Source organism: Leiobunum rupestre, chromosome 2 (genome assembly GCF_980474605.1).
Source record: "Leiobunum rupestre chromosome 2, qqLeiRupe1.1.hap1, whole genome shotgun sequence".
Lineage (NCBI taxonomy): Eukaryota > Metazoa > Arthropoda > Arachnida > Opiliones > Sclerosomatidae > Leiobunum > Leiobunum rupestre.
This window is the reverse complement of record NC_143385.1, coordinates 82,905,907-82,923,208: the sequence shown is the minus strand read 5'-3', so window position 1 is coordinate 82,923,208 and position 17,302 is coordinate 82,905,907. Positions and strand designations below refer to the sequence as shown.

Genomic DNA, 17,302 nt, shown 5'->3' with positions numbered 1-17,302 from the left:
AACGCGTAATGCGTTATATCGTTGTGAATTTTGAAGAACTCACGAGTGAGTCGTGAGTATGTGGTGCAGGTATACGGGTGTATACTGTTTTGTGTACGGGTTTTAGGAAGCGTTCCCTATTTTTGTATACAGGTCGACGGCTCGGCCAGGACAGATGACGAGTAACCCGTGTAATGCTTTGGCGGTGCACGGGGTATATAAATACAACAATCTGATGTCGAGTGTTTCGGGCCCTAAATGGGTAAGAGTGTGCAATAACTGGTGGCTTTACCGGGGAGTCGGGGTCCGGCTCTTGTAACCCATAAGGGCGGTGGCGCACTGGGAGATGTTAGCTCTGATCAAATGGTCCTATCTCCACCTCCGACTTCGGTCAGGTTTGGGCTGGATACTGAGCTTCGGATCAGGCTAACGCAGAGGGTCCAGGCAAACTGGCCACCTCGGCGGATTGGGTAGCCTGCTGTGGGGCGGTGAGCCTCCATATGCGGGCACGGCGGTCCTGTTTCCCGGTCTTTTGGGGTCCACTGGGATCTCCGGTGCCAGCTGTGCCGGGTTACTTGGGCTGCTGTGTGCTCGTCATTCCCCTTTAGGAGCTCTTTCCAAAGGGTTAGGCTCTTTACCTCCCTAGGTAGGGTGTCGGCCGGAGTTGCCAGAGCATCCGCTCTCATTCCCACTGCTGTGTGCGAAGTGGCGAGCTGGTCGAACCATTGCTGCACCTTCTGCTGGGTTGAGCGGCTTGCGTCGAGGGTGCGACCATCAGTAGTAGGGTTCTGCTACCCATGCTGGATTTGTCACCTGTCCGGGCTTGGGGACGCTGGCGTAGGGCACTATGATGATAGGCCTCCGGTGGTATGGTCTTTGTTACTAGGTACACCGGGCTATAAATTCTGACACACTGTCGAGTGTTTCGAGTTAAGCTTCAGGATTGTGGTTGATGAAAAAAATTAAATAAAGTGCGAATGCAAATGAGGTAGTATATTGATTACCCGAATAAGATCATTCTTAAAAGGAGTACATGTATCAAACAAAGAAACCCAAGCTTCTGTGAAACCAACAATGTATTAATTTTAACTTAGGGAGAATGATGATAAAAATGTCCTTTTTATTAAAAAAATGCAACCATTAAAAATTTCTAATAGGTTATTTTACTTATTTATCTCGTACAATTCGAAATATCACATATATTTTAGCATTTGTAAGAACTGTGAATATTCAAAAACAGCTATATCCTATATTTCAGGAAAAAAATCACCACTGTCAAGTTAGATTGAAGGTGAACTAGGAAATTTTAATGATACGAAAAACTTTAAGCAATTAAGTCGTATCAGAATGCTATAACGCGCAAATCTCTTTCTTTAATCTGGAAAATTAATTGATATCTACGTTTTCTGAAGTCTGTTAATTAAATCTTATCGCGGGTCACAAAATAAAATAAGTTTTTCGTTTCCGATTGTTTAGAAAATGTTGGCCCATATTTCTTCAATAATTAAAAATATTAAAACTCTTTGCGGGCTTGTTAATTATCGCCAGTCATTTGTTCCCCACGCAAGCACAAAGACGTCGGCTCTGTACAATTAAGGATGAAAAATTTGACGGTTTTCGCTGTTGTAGGAGCAGTTTTGCTAACCACTTTCACCTTTGGTAAATATTAACCTTTTGGCGATAAATATTCGAATAAACAAATAATTGAAGTTGAAGTTTGTTAAAACATTTTCCATGGTTTAATTTAAGAATTGTAACATTTATTGAAAGGAAGTACATGTGGAAGTTTGGTTTAGTTCAAAACGTTTATTTATAAGTACACAAGGAGAACGCAACCCTTCAAAAATCGTGAATAATCTTGTGTGTATTTTTCATTGGTTAGACGCTTTTGCGCCTGCTGCCGTCGGAAGTGAAAATTCGGAAATTGTCTTCCCCCTTTCCATAAAACGTTCAGCTTTAAGGCTCGTCCAATGAAATTTGTACACAACATTGCGTTAGCGTGTTTAAAGGCTAGCTGCGTTCTACTTGTGTTTGTTGCTCCTAACGTAAAAAGAGATTAACCAAACCAATATTACCACACTAATTCTCTCATCGACGACACTATGCGCGTTTTCTAGAAGCTAAACTTGAGAGTCATCTTAAGCAAATCATTCTGCATTACAGTGTACTCCGCAGCGCCCAGCTACTGCGGGAAACCAGTTGCGATAGGAAATTGCTACGGACGAATCCCTCGCTACTATTACGACCACAAAACTCACCAATGCAAGTCTTTCACGTACCGGGTATGGTGCGGCAATTTTACTCACTAATTCCACCACTACTACGTTACTATAGGAGAGTAGCGTAGTTAGAAATTCATCAACTGGGACTTGGAATTTGTAGTCGCGAGGAAGGTGTACACGGTTACCCTTCTCTGTCTACGCGTTGCCTACATTATTATAAAGTCCCGTGCACTGGAAATTTATTCAATTAATTTCTGGCATTTTAGGTTGATAATTCTGGCCCCTAGACTATCTGGTATCTGGACCCCATTGTCTAGGAAACCAAAAGGTTTCTATCGGACACTCAAAGAAATCTCGTACACTTTCCAAGAAATTCGAATTCCAGCCTGGGTTTTTTTTCAAAATCCGGTGATTTTTTCAAAATATCGAAACACGGCAAGAAATCCAGAAATCCGACGGGAAATAGAGAAATTGCAAAATCGCGAAATCAGACGAGAAATCCTGAAATCCCGAAATCCGAAGAGAAATCCCGGAATCCTGAAATCTGACGTGTAATCTTGAAATCCCGAAATGCGACAATAAATAATGAAATCCCGAAATCCGTCGAGAAATCCCGAAATCCGATGATAAATCCCGAGATCCGACGTCAAAGCTGCATGGAAATCCAGCGAGAAAGTCCTGAAATCCGGGACAAAAATGAAGAAATCCGAAATCCAACAAGAAATCTTAATATCCAGTGAGAAATCCCCGATTCACATTTTTGGTGAAAGTCCGAGCCTTCGGTTTCAACTTTCAATAGTCAAAAGCCACAAAAAATATGTCGTTGCAAAATGGGATGCTTGTTTAAAGAAGTTTAGTTCCCAGAATTTAAGAAAAACGTTTTATAAATTTAAATTTATTTTGAATAATAATTGTTTTGTGTCAAACGAAAAGGACTAAAGGTAAAGCCTAACATGTTGAAAACCCCTTATTGGGTCCAGATCAGAAAGACATCTTTCGTGAATCAGAAGTGAAGAAACAAGTCACTAAAATGTACCCCTCATTTGGGGAGGCGTGCACGGCCTCTATAATAACGTAGGTAACCGTCTACGCCGAGGGGTCGGACATTTGCCTGTTTTGTGTACGGGATTTTGGATTTATTAAAAATCCAGGATTTTTTATTGTGGATTTGTCATACAAGTCGATGGGAGCAAAATTCTTGGATCTTGGATTTGTGGATTTTTTTCCAAATTTTGTACGGGATTTGGCCAAATGTCCGACCCCTCGGTCTACGCCACTGCCATTGTCAACCATTTTTATTATTATTATTATTAAGTACGTTTTAAATTGTTGCTCATAATAAACAATTTATCGATGCAACAGAGGAACGAAAGCTTCATGAAAGGTTTTTGATTGGCGTCAAAGAGGAATAATAGAAAGTTGTTGACCATGTTGAAGGAAAAGATATAATATTTCTATGATAATAGTTTATTTTCAATTTCCACGTTAAATTTAAAATCAGCGCACCGCATTGCGGCTTAGTTTCTATTAGCGCACGTAATAATTAAATGAAGGGCTTGCCACCACCCTCCTACGTGTTGTAGCCCGGCCACCTTTTTAAAGGCGTTATAAGTCGCTAGATGACTTGGGCCTAATGTGGTGCCTTGGGTATTAGCCTTGCTGATTATTATTTAATGTTTTTTTTTGTTTGTAAAAACGTTTGTACGTATGAATTTTGACGCGCCGTTGAGGCCCGTCTTAAGACCTTTTGAGGCTCTGGGCTAAATTATTTCTTAAGACCTTTTTGATCCCCAACGGTCAGCCTTTGTATGTCCGTTGTCTAAATTCAACTACACAAAAATCAAACCAAAACTTTTAATTTCAAAAGTATAACATAGGCCTACTGAAAATAAGAGTTTTACTGACAGTGACTCGCTGTTAGGTTTTAGAAATTGAGTCAAATTACTTTAACCGTAACTAAAAGATACATAATATTAAATAAGCATAAATAATATTTAATCAACTGAACCCTTATCCCTAGAGTAGAGGCTGTATGGCTGGCCTTTCCGGGGCCCTAAAACTGGCTGGGGCCCTGGGCTGTAGCCCATTTAGCCCATGCCTTAAGACGGCCTGACGCCGTTACGCGCGCTATTATAAACTAAGCTTTCAGCACACGTAATAATGTTGCTTTTATTACTCGCCTATTAAAGGGAATATAACCTCAGGTATTTGGTGTGGAACACCAACGCTCTTGCCTTTGGCTTTAAAAATGTTTGGCGCCACTGTACAGGGAAATTTTAAAAAATGAAGGAGTCTTCCATAAAGATTGTTTTGCAGGTTATATTCCCTTTCACAATGGCATTGGTAGTGGAAACTAAATTCTTAGTTTCGACTAAATCACGTAACGGAGCGTCACTGTACTCAACTAAACTCAGCGCGTAAATAAAAACGTAGGATTATGCTTGAAGGGCTTGCCACCATCCTCCTACGCATCGTAACCCGGCTTTAAAAGTCACTTGATGACTTAGGCCTAAGGTGGTGCCTTGGGTATTAGTCTAACTGACTAAGCTCAACTTACGTTATTACTTGGAAAATCTCGTCACTTGAAGACAAAACTAAGTTCAGAATTTACGTTGATGTTTTCCAAAGATCCAGGGATTTGACCAGGAAACAAATCCTGCAACTCTACGTCAGTGATTAGGATCCAGGGTTGGAGTTTATCCGATCAGTGGAAAATTTCGGTTTAACGATGTTTTTTTTCGAAATTGCTAGTTTAAGACTAATTGGTTACTGTCAATTTCAAGTCGAAACTTCGAAGCAAATGAACAATTTTCGCTTGAGTGACTTTTTATCAAAATATTCTAATGACATCAATATATTTTAGTTAATTAGCGTTAATCTTACGCAAAATATATGTTTAAAATTGAACATTAAAACATAGACAATATAATCAATAAATTAAGGGCAGTGATTGACACAGATGATGACTTTGCACCTGGTCTTTAATTCTAAAACAATTAGTTAGCCCTCGATTGACTTTATAGAATTGGAAACTACAAATTTATAAACATTAAAAGGTATTTTATTTATTCGTTGCAGGCATGTAACGGAAATCGTAACAATTTCAAGTCCAAACTTAGATGTCAACAAACTTGCAGAGGTAAGAAAAATAATGAGTGTATGATATAATTTGGTGGATGGAACCATTCGTGACACTAATTATATACTTGGATGAATGCCTACTTCTGATTTTGGTATGATCTAGAGTTTGCAGCCATGCTGTCATGGGAAATCTCGTTAGTTTTACAACCATGCTTTCAAAGGTAGTCTCCTACTTTTGGCGGGGTCAGAACGTCATGTACCGCTCTTGGATATGTAGCCTTCGGTGGTCTCTGGAGCTGGCGGCCTTAAGTGGTTTCTAGGGTGTGTGCAGGGGTGGACCGTTAAATTTGGGGGCCCTGAACTAACACTGTTTACGGCCTCTACAATTAACCCAAGGGGGGGGGGGGTATCAGATGCATTTTGTAGGTAAATGGAAAATTCTATTTTTCTTAATTGTGTTTTGAAATTGTTTTATTTTTTGACCACGAAGGGGGCCCTGGGCTGCAGCCCATAAAGACCATACCTAAATCCACCCCTGGGTGTGTGGTCTCTTGGGTTTGCGGTATTTGGTGGTCTCTCGGATGTGTGGCTTTTGAGGGTCTCTTGGGTTGGCGCCATTATGTGATCTCTTGAGTTTGCGTCATAATGTGCTCTCTTGGGTTTGTGGTCTTAAATGGTCTCTTTGTTTCTCTTTTACCTAATTTGTGGATGCCCTTGATTTGGAAATAACCACGTGGCACTGGCACCCCGAATATAAAATATTTTCGGGGTGAAAATAACTTCAATTTTTTTTCTTATTTTTATTATTGCTCTTTATTTCTTGTAGGATATAATCATGCTAATCATCAATCTGGTTAATGGTTCCAACGCTTTAACGTTCATTGCCGTCAAGGGCTTCCAGTTGATTGGTCATTGACAAATGTTACACTGCAGTATATCAATTCTCTGTTTTAAATTTACGAACGACATTTTATTCCAATATACGATAATTTATATTTAACCATAATAAAACATTTCATAAAACAGTCATGACTTTATATAAATTGATAGCGCGGCTTTATGAAATTATTTAATTTATTTTCATAAAGTCAGTTTTAAGTAAAACTGGAACTACAAATTAATGTTTTTAGACTTAAAAAAATTATAAAAATGATGAATAAAAAGACTATTTAAATTGAGCGTATGGAGATCTGATTTATCCTAAAGCATTTGAAGCAGATACGTTACCATTAATAATAATCATACTAATCATCTAATCAAGGCACCACCTTAGGCCTAAGTCATCGAGAGACTTTTAAAGCCATTAATTCAGATGACCGGGTTACAATGCGTAGGAGGGTGGTGACAGCAGGGTTTGACATAAGGCACTACTGACGGCATTTGATTACTAAAATCAAAGACTATATATACACTTCGCTTACTAGACAGGCGTGTTCTATGGCTCAACTTGCATACCGATTGTGGCTCCATCTCGACGCTGGTCAAAATTTTCCCCTAGCTGTGATACTTGTGGCGCCTCTAGCCGCGGGTCCAAATGTTAACCCAGCTTTTACAGTGCTACAGAGGTGTTAACAGGATTTTCCTAGGAACACGCCTGTCTAGTAAGCGAAGCGTATATATAGTCTTTGACTAAACTAAAGGCTCTGACTACTAAAATTAATCGAAATCTGGGGGTTCACTAGTCAATTTGACTAATTAAAAACTTACCTTAATATTCATAAATAATGGCGAATATCATAAATTCATCATACATCAATCCCATTTTATTTAAAAAAATCACATCATGTAACTCAATTGATAATAAACTACTATTTTAAAGTAAAGCAAAATTTGGGCTGTCCTTCTTGTTTTTATACCCCCATTTCCACCCCCACTAGTCAGTTAGTATTAAAATAAATTAAGATAGGAGACTCACTAGTCAAGCTGACTCCTAAAAAATATCCTTATGTCCAACTAGAGGTCGGCGGAACAAATAAATTAACCGCAAAAATTTCAAATAATCATTAAAATTAGTATTATTTGTTTTATACGAATAAATTATACGAATAAACAACTATTTAACATGCAAAATTCATCATTTTTTTCGAATATTTCTGAATAATTCTTGGTTATGGATAAATATAAGCAATCGTATAATTTATTATTCAAACGCCGACCTCTATGTCCAACCCTGGGTGATAAGCCGTTCATTCCACGCGACGCAACAGCTCTCTACACTTACTATTACCATTAATCTCAATGGTGGAATGATAAACCGAAGACCTCGGGTGAAAACCACTTTAATCAGTGAGCAGATAACTTGCAATACCAACGTGGAAATAGTGGTTCCGAGTTATAACCCAATGCCACAAGCCGGGATCGAACCCGGCGTTTCTTGCAGCGAGGCGAAAGTGCTAACCACTTCTCCACCCCTAACCTAATCGAATTTAATATACCTAATTTGTCCATTCATAATTTTGTTTATTTATAGCTAACTGGTTTAGTTCAATTAAGAATTTATTTAATTATAATTAGGAAGAATTGAGACGATATTTAGCGAAGCTCCCAATCCCGTTCACGATCTAACAGCAAGCGACTTCCCCCAAACAAGAATCCAATCAGCCCGGTATCTGACGTTTTAATTTCCCCCTTTTGTGCCAGGGGCAAATTCGATCATGATGGCCGAGAATCGTAACAACTAGAGAGCTGCATGGAAACGGTATTTTCCTATTCCCGCAGTAACCGCGGTAATGGTCGGTAATGGGAATGACAAATTATATTCGGTAATGGCAAGGGTAATGGTCGGTAATGGGAGTGAAAAATTATATTCGGTAATGGCGAGGGTAATGGTCGGTAATGGGAGTGAAAAATTATATTCGGTAATGACGAGGGTAATGGTCGGTAATGGGAGTGAAAAATTATATTCGGTAATGGAATGGATGTAAATGAAAAATATTTTGGTCGGTAATGGATGGGAATGGTAAATTTCAGTTCGGGAATGGTCGGGAATTGATTGTTCACTTTCTAGTGACTCGACACAGCGGCCGGCCGATAAATTCGGGGTAAATACATCGAAATTTCAAGCTATAGCGAGAGCCTCAATCTGCGACGCGCTTGCTAGTCGCATACACCCACCGCCCTCCCCTTCGTAACTTCCTAGTGCGTATACGTTGTTTTTGTTTCGCTGGGCCACGGCCCCCTGCACGCGCTCACGCTGCTCGCGACGATAGCGGCCCCGGCGATCGACTGAAAATTGCGAAAGTGAAATTAGTTAACTTTTTTCCTACATCGACCTTTGGCGCTGACGTAACAACTAAGAAATGGCTGGAGTATATGGCGAAAACGTTCCAATTTTTAGAGTTTCATTAATTATTACTAATTGTGTAATTTTAGGGTTATAATTTCTTTCCGTAATCTTTAAATTACTTATTAATAAATAAGTAAAATACGTTTGGATATTTTTAAAATCAAAATACGCGCCGAGAAAACCAGACAAAGAAGACGCTGTCGACGTTAATAATATAAACAAAAGAACTAGTCATGTGTCCGCTTATCAGCTGTTGTTTTTCGATTTTATTCTTACAGTTCTTTGATAGTAAGTTGTTTTAATATTTACAAAGTTAACTTCAATTTAAGTAAATAAGTAGTAAATGTAATGCAGATTATAAAACTAGAATATTATTTTTACAGTTAACAAAGTCAGACAATGTTGAAGATTGCTGAAAATCTATGTATGAGACATGTAAGCATTCTAAATCACAGACTCACTAGTCTCACTCACAGTTCACAATATGGTTTAGGTCTAAATGTAGAGATTCCCATTTTTTTTACCATAATTTAAGTTAAAATTGGTTTTTGTTAATTGCTTTTAAGAATCTCGATAACTTAGTAGTCCTACGCTCACATTAAAGTAATCAGCTTTTTTCAAGTAAAATTCATCAAGATTCAATTAAAATTACTGGATGATGTAGGAACATGCTGGATGATGTAGGAACATGCTGGATGATGTAGGAACATGCTGGATGATGTAGGAATATGCTGGATGATGTAGGAATATGCTGGATGAGGTTGAAATATGCTGGATGATGTGGATAAACATTCTTTTCGTTTCTGATGGTAGTTATATTCGAATTTGAGACCTAATCGTATATTGGCTCATATGTAATGCCACCAATTAAGTAATAGGTAGTGACATACATCTGGTTCCAAATCCTACGATTACGCATTAGCCTCACAACAGACTATCATTAACTGAAGTTCCTTAAAATGCAAACCACAAACCAATCTTCCATGTGAAGTGTATGCTTCGTTGACTACAAAATCATTCCTAGAGATGCTCTTAATCCACAGTTTGCATAAATTTTCATCAGCGGGTAACTGATGAAATGACACTTTGGTCTTCTTAAAAGTAGATGAACACAATGGAACAGAACAATGCTGGTATTTTTTAAATGGGTAATTTGGAGGGGCAGGTCACTTCCTTGATTAACGACGCACCTCTCAAAAGATTAAATCGTTATTATTTTGATTAAATTCAATTTAATCACGATTATGTTGATTAAATCATGTTTAATTAATTAATATAATCTTTAAATCTATTTAATCATGATTAAATGATTAAATCTGATATAAATGATTAAATCTGATATAAATGATTAAATCTGATTGAAACAATTAAATCTGATTGAAACAATTAAATCTGATTGAAACGATTAAATCGTGATTAGTATGATTAAATCGCGATTAGAAATTAGAACGAGAATCAGAATGATTATATTGGTGATTGGAATGATTATAATTGTGTGTGATTTTATCGAGCTTATTAGAATAATTTACTAAGTGATTAGAATTATTATTTCGTATTTACCGCGCTCGATAAAATCTCGATTCGACCGATTATATTGATTAAATCGTGATTAAAATGTTTAAATCATGATTAAGTTTAAATCGTGATTAAAATGTTTAAATCATGATTAAAATGATTAAATCTAATTAAAATGTTTAAATCTGATTAAAATGATTAAATCCTGATTAAAAAGATTAGATCCTGATTAGAATGATTAAATCTCGTTTAAAGCGTGGTTAGATTTTCTAATCTTGATTAATTTTTGTTGGAAGAAATAAAAAACAATGAAGATATTTTGTAACAAAGTCATTCAACAGTACTAGTCCGTTCTTACTAGTCAGTTTTCTGTTGTACTACCATCGTTTCATTAATTGCTATGTATATATATATTTTAACCAAGTCGAAAATAAACCGTTCATTACTTGTAGCTGATGTCACTGGATTTATTTCGGTATCTGCGCTCTGCTCCGTGTTGCTGTTGAAAACTTCAACAATTTTTTTAATTTTAATTACGCTGATTTAATCACGATTACCTTGATTTAATAATTTTACTATGATTAAGACGCACCCAAAATGGAAGTGACCTGCCCCTCCCGGTAATTTTCACTTATTAAAAAAACAGGATGTAACGCAGCCAGGGTAATGGCATTTGAGCAAATATTAATGTTTTATCTTATGCAAATTATAAAGAACAAAGTTTGGTGAATATGACAAAAATTATGAGCAGTTATCATAATTATAGTCTTAAATAACTACAAAATACAGTTTTTAATAACTTGAAAACTCATTGCCAATACAAAACTTAAACCATTTATGGTTAGGCTTAGCAATAAAATGTTACCACTCAAAATATTGAAATATTTATTAAAAAAATTTTTTTGAAATGAAAACTTACATACTTAAAAAGTGTAATTACTAATTGTTTGTTACAAACTTCTCCAAATTCAATAAAACAGTTGGAAAAAAACTTCACTAATGCAAATTCATCGCCATTGAAACGTATGTTAAACTTCCCGCCTCTTTGATAGATTCCGGTTGTTACACCAGCGTTCCAAGCGACGGAAAATCGCTGTCGCGAAAATACATGGGGAGGAAATTCTTTGCCGGGGCCGCTATCGTCGCGAGCAGCGTGAGCGCGTGCAGGGGGCCGTGGCTGGGCGAACTAATAGACGCTAGCATAAACTCTATGTCTTAGTCAACTTGTTAAAAAGTTCCACGCGCGTCTTGATATTTTAGCGTAAGCGGGCTCGAGCGATTTCGCACGTGCACCCTGAAATAACAAAAAAATGCGCGAACCTTTTATGCTAAAATATTAAAGAGCACGTGGAACATTTTAACAAGTTGAATAAGATCTGAATAATTTATGCCAGCGCCTATTGCGTGTAGAAGAACGCCGCGGCGTCATGTTGAAGAAAAGAACGTTATGGGGGGAGGGGGGCGTTTCTACTTCAGCGATGGATGGTACGTGTCCTTCAAATGGAAAATCGAGGTTTTACTTTTAGTTTCGTTTTTGAAAGTTAATAATTTAGTATTTGTGTAAAAAACAATCATATATTTCTTGAAATCAAAACAAGATGTACAAGTCGTAATACTAATAGAAAAGAACTCTTTTACTCTAGTTTTTTCCTTTACAAAATTTTGGTAATGGATAGGGAGTAGGACTTCTTTTCTTAAATGGAAACGGAAACGGGCGGTAGCGAGAAATTACGGAACGGTAACGGATGCAAGAGGGATATTTGGAACGGGAATGGAAATCTCTCAACGAAAACTACGGGAATGGATCGGGAACGGGAAAACCTTCAACGGGAATGGTAATTTATTTTTATTATAATGCAGCTCTCTAGTAACAACAAAGTAATTCTTCCCTAAGTTCAAATAAGTAAATTTTTGGTTCAATATTAAACTACAATAAACAAATTAAACTGAGTATTAGATGAAAAAACTATTTAACGTTTTGCACTAATCAATTGGAAAAAATTAAGTTTAATTTTAAAATTTCATCTACTTTTACACTTAAACATTTAAAGTTGAAATGAGGGGTATTTTTAGCAGCCTAGTGTTGGATTACTGTTGATTTACTTACTCTCAAGACATTTTTTTAATTATCTACATATATTCAATGTACAGTAAAGGAATATAGTTTAACTACTTTAAAAACAATGTATGTAAGAATTTCTTTAATGGTTCTTGAAAAAATAACGAAAATATATATATATATATATATATATATATATATATATATATATATATATATATATATATATATATATATATATATATATCTTCTGTATTTCTTTCTTGTTTTAAAATAGCCAGATCCAAAACCGGCTTAATTTTTATCTTATCAATAAAACACTTACAAAAACATTTTGAATCGCTTTCTTTAAGATTTGCTAAATACCAATTACACGGCGAGTTGTTACGACAAATCATCTCGGCCGAGAATTTGTATTTAGATATAAATATACAAAAACAGTTAATTTTTCTATTCAATATTCAATAAAAACCAAATGAATCAGTTCGTGTTTTTATCTCTCATCGGTGTGATGCTGCTAGTGACCTTTGACCGTGGTAAATATTTCTTTAGAAATAATTTCTTTGTTATTTCCTGGACGAAATACAATTGGATTTTTAAATGCTTTAAATACATCGGTGTTTTTTGAACAAATTATAAAATGAGGATTCTTTTTGAGTTAGAAAAGTTGAAAACGGGTTAATTCGCTAACTCGCTTTACAAACTTCGCTTTGCAATCTTAGCAAAAGCAGAAACGTTTAACGATCGTAATGTGAATAGGGTAACTTATACTAGCCCTAAATTTAAAAAAATAATATATTTAAGATATAGTCTCAAATAACCGCTAGTATGGGTCAGAATGAGTTTAAAATGGTTCTAAATTTGAATCCCTTTATTCGTTTACTCTAACATCACACGGTTTTTCGAGTCGCGCTTACTTTGAGCGGTTTCTTGCAGCGAACGCAGCGGTGCCCAACCGTCGGCTCGGGACAGCCAAATGCGGTTTGGCCAAAGAGAGGGGCGGATGCCACGGGGCCGTGCCCCACTACTATTACGACGCCAAAGCCAGAAGGTGCAAATTCTTCCTTTATACCGGATGTCGGGGAAACGCCAATAACTTCGTCACCAGGGCACTATGTGAAAAGACGTGTAAAAGTAAGTGACCGCTTCCCTCGTCATCAAAATACTATTTCCATATTAATTTAATTCTTAATTCCTAAATTATTAGTAATTTAACTCTTAGTTCTTAATTTAATATTCATTTAATTATTTACGCTTAATTTAATATTCATTTAATTATTTACGCTTAATTTAATATTCATTCAATTATATATAACTTAATTTAATAGTCATTTAATTATTTACGCTTAATTTAATATTCATTTAATTCTTAATTCCTAATTTAATATTCATTTAATTCTTAATTCTTAATTCAACAGTAATTTAATTTTTATTCTCAATTCAATATTAATTTAATTTTAATTCTCAATTCAATATTAATTTAATTTTTATTCTCAATACAATATTAATTTAATTTTTATTCTCAATTCAATATTAATTTAATTTTTATTCTCAATTCAATATTAATTTAATTCTTTATTCTTAATGTTAATTTAATTCTTAATATTAGTTTAATTCTTAAAATTAGTTTAATTCTTAATATTAGTTAAATTCTTAATATTAGTTAAATTCTTAAAATTAATTTAATATAATCAGCTTTATAAGTTTAAAGTCCAGCTCCACTATGTATAGAAGGCTCTATATTCCCAGAACAGACAGCGACGAAGCCTCTACCATTTGACAATGGTGTCAACCAAATGGGAATTGGTCCCTTTCTCGTAGTATTATTCGGCGCTTTCTAAAACGATAAAAACGATCGAATTGTAGAAGATGCAGATAAGAGCTTGTGTTTTCCATTATATAATATTCTATAATATTTTAGAGATAAACGCGTTGAATAGATGACAATCTTGACCTTCAACGCGTTTATCTCTAAAATATTATAGAATATTATATTTTAAAGGGAGTGTAACCCCAGCTGGGAAGGTCAAGCTTCCGTTAATACTCACTCGTGGCGTGACAGTTTAGTACGTTGTAGAAAATTCCAATTTCTCATCCTGCTGCGAATTGCATAGACATTTTGTCGAAGGATTTTCAACTTCGATCTACATGTAACAAGCCCGCCAGTTAGTATTGACTGAAGCTTGACCTTCCCTGTCAAGGCTAGTATCGACATTCCATCTTGACCTTGAAAATGGCCATCTCGACCTTGAAAATGGCCATCTCGACCTTGAAAATGGCCATCTTGACCTTGAAAATGGCCATCTCAACCTTGAAAATGGTAATTTCGGCCTTTAAAATGGCCATCTCAACTTTTTAATAAAAAAGTATAGTAAAATGTAATTAAAAAAACTATTACAAACATGGCGATATCAACCTTGAGAATCGTGATCTCGAAAATAACATGGACCTTGAAAATGGTGATCTTTAAGATCGAAAACTTGGTCACTCCCGAGTGACAGTGACGAAAGTTATATTAAACCAATTATTTTCTTTCAATAGGTTATAAAAACCAATCTGGTTGATGGTTACATTTTCTTAGCACACGATTCAGGAAGTTGACAGGACTGTCAACTAATTTCCATTCCGGATTTCTTGAACGCTGGTTAATCTTTCTGAATTATGTCAAAGAAGAATTATTTGTCCAAATAAGCGATTAATTATCCTTTTTGTTTTATATGAAATAAATAAAAAAATGTACCATTGAAAAGAACACTTCGGTGTATACAATCGATTAAGTTTGCAAAAAGATTCCATGGAAGTAATGGGGAGATGATGATGAAAGAGGACTTATACGGATCATCTCAACATCTCAAAGACAGATTTGAGTGCGCGGGGATGAAACGGTCTTCGAGCATCGTGACGAGTTTCCGCTCTGGCACGAGGAGAAGGGATGGGAAGACGTCACCGGAGTGAGCTTCAATCGCGCGGGAAGACGTCAGTTTGAGGGATCCAATGAGATGCCGGGCTGCTTTGATTGACATTTAGGGGGAAGGGGCTTACTGTTAGAGCACGAGGGGGATTGGGGCCACTCCAAAAATCGTCTTACTTACCAGGAGAGTACCCGAGATGTTTATTGCCTATATGAGATATGAAATTTACAAAAGGAGACGTTGCACTACCCATTCAATTTGTCATGGCAACCGAAAATGTCTTTGATCATTTAAAACAAAAATAAGATTTTTTCCTTATTTTACTCAAAACTTGTTACAATTTTACCCCAAAATTGTTACAATTTACCCAAAAATGAAGAAATTTACCTAAATGTGGTACAAATTACCCATTTCGTGATTTTAATTTTTTTTTTAATTTTCCTAGCTAGGACCCTGTGAAACCGAGAAAATCCCATGCTTTTTTAAATGGAGAATTTTTTGTTTTAAGTGGTCAAAAACATTTTCGGTTGCCATGACAAATCGAATGGGTAGTGCAACGTCTCCTTTTGGGAAATTTCATATCTCATAAATATAGGTCTACATTACGCCCGACTTTGAACAAAATCGGCAATAAACACCTCGGGTACTCTCCTTGTTAGTCACTCTCACCAATCATAAGTAAATTATCACAAAAACAGTTCTTGGAACTGAAAAAACAGTTTAGAAGTCTTTGTAGGTGCAGCCTTAAAGGAACAAATAAGAATTTGTTCATTTAAGGTTTTACGGATTTATTGTTGCCGTCTTCGACGCCCTTTTGTAACAGGGCGGCTCACAGCCAAAACAAATTTAAAAATACATGAAAGAGTATCATTAAAACAGATTTGGTAAAAATACAAAGGTCAACGAGGTTAAGTGCAAAGAATGGGAAAGCAGATAGACCTTATATCCGCATGTTAAGAGAGAATGGATGCAACCTTTTCTCGCGATTTCCCGAAGAAAAACCACGCCCTTCTAGGCTTCTATCTTTCCTATGGTGTAAACTCCACCTCTTTCTCCCAGTAACGGTAGAAGACATTGCGGCATTATTATTATCATGAAAGCAGAGTTCATATTCTCTGTTCACGCGAATAGACCTTTCTATAAAGTAACATTGGTCTTCTGGTTTCGATATCGCTACTGCGTCACGGGTGACGTATCGATGACTTTTTACTACGAAAAGCCCTGGACATAAGAGTAAATTTAACCAGGCACCTTGGTTTAAAGCTTCTACGTAATTCGTGACGAATGAACTACTTAAAAACAAGTTCAGCAAGCGTAGCTTATTTTATAGAAAGGCCTAGTCGTTCTCGGCATTATAAAACTCTTTATCCATGTACAAGACAGTGTGAGAAATAAGGCACTATCACAGGCCAATCGCCGGTTTAAAAATTAGCTGGACCAGTTTAAAAATTAAATGCTTGGGGTGTTAGTGGCAATGGTGATCACTTAATTAATTATAAGTTTTTTCCCTTCATAATTTTAGTTCATTAAAAAAATACTATATTAATCCCTAAAATTGTTTGGTCTTTGCTTCTGTGTGCTTGGCCTTGTGTCAATTGCGTGTATGGGTGGGTGACTAGGTGTCGTGAGTATGTCTACTCTACACTCTACACATGTGCAGTAAAGAAGAAACGAATTTAGCAGTTACCATAAAGAAATATAAACAGTCTCTCTCCCAGTAGGCTTGTTCGGGTCGGGTCTTTAGCACATATTGCCAAGAATAGATAATCTGACGATAAATTATGAAAGCCTGATTTTGAAGGTTAAAAATGGTGGCCAGTTTTTTAATTAAACTACCTAGGCTCTACTGGCCACAGGTCCAGTTTAAGAAAAATCCTGATTTCTCACCCTGGTACAAGATGTACAAGTGTAAAAACTATTCTGCATTGGAAATTGTGACATATTTATGAAAACCATATTACTATAGCTAATAAGCTTAAATGTTATCCGCTTCCTTTTTCTTATGAACATTTATCTGAAGGAAACATACGCGCTGAAAGTATTTTATTTGAACTTCCTTCCTTAAGTCTTAATTAAAAATGGGCTGCAACATAATGGCGGTATTTTCCTAGTTTAGTTTTCAAGATGATCCACTTTGACCATTTTACGATAAATATACGTTGTTAAATATTATTAATATATAAATGTATAAATAAATATAAAATAAAATAATAAATAAAATACAAATTAATTTTGAGATTAATAGCAA

The 17,302-nt window shown here is 36.0% G+C and overlaps 1 protein-coding gene across 1 annotated transcript; it reads left to right on the top strand.

The window, feature by feature from the left end:
- The first annotated feature begins 12,516 nt into the window (after window positions 1-12,516).
- Window positions 12,517-14,894, top strand: LOC149959715 (kappaPI-actitoxin-Avd3c-like). Its single transcript, XM_090165178.1, has 3 exons — window positions 12,517-12,678; window positions 13,079-13,276; window positions 14,684-14,894. Exons 1-3 carry the CDS (start codon window positions 12,618-12,620, stop codon window positions 14,704-14,706), a joined length of 282 nt encoding a protein of 93 aa, XP_090021304.1. The 5' UTR covers window positions 12,517-12,617; the 3' UTR covers window positions 14,707-14,894.
- The last annotated feature ends 2,408 nt before the right edge of the window (window positions 14,895-17,302 follow it).

Excerpts from the sequence above, each read along its gene's own strand:
- LOC149959715 (XM_090165178.1), top strand. The coding sequence starts at position 12,618 with ATGAATCAGTTCGTGTTTTTATCTCTCATCGGTGTGATGCTGCTAGTG. Across the intron at positions 12,679-13,078 it reads GCTAGTGACCTTTGACCGTG|CGAACGCAGCGGTGCCCAAC; the intron begins GTAAATATTTCT and ends GGTTTCTTGCAG. Across the intron at positions 13,277-14,683 it reads ATGTGAAAAGACGTGTAAAA|GTTATAAAAACCAATCTGGT; the intron begins GTAAGTGACCGC and ends TTCTTTCAATAG.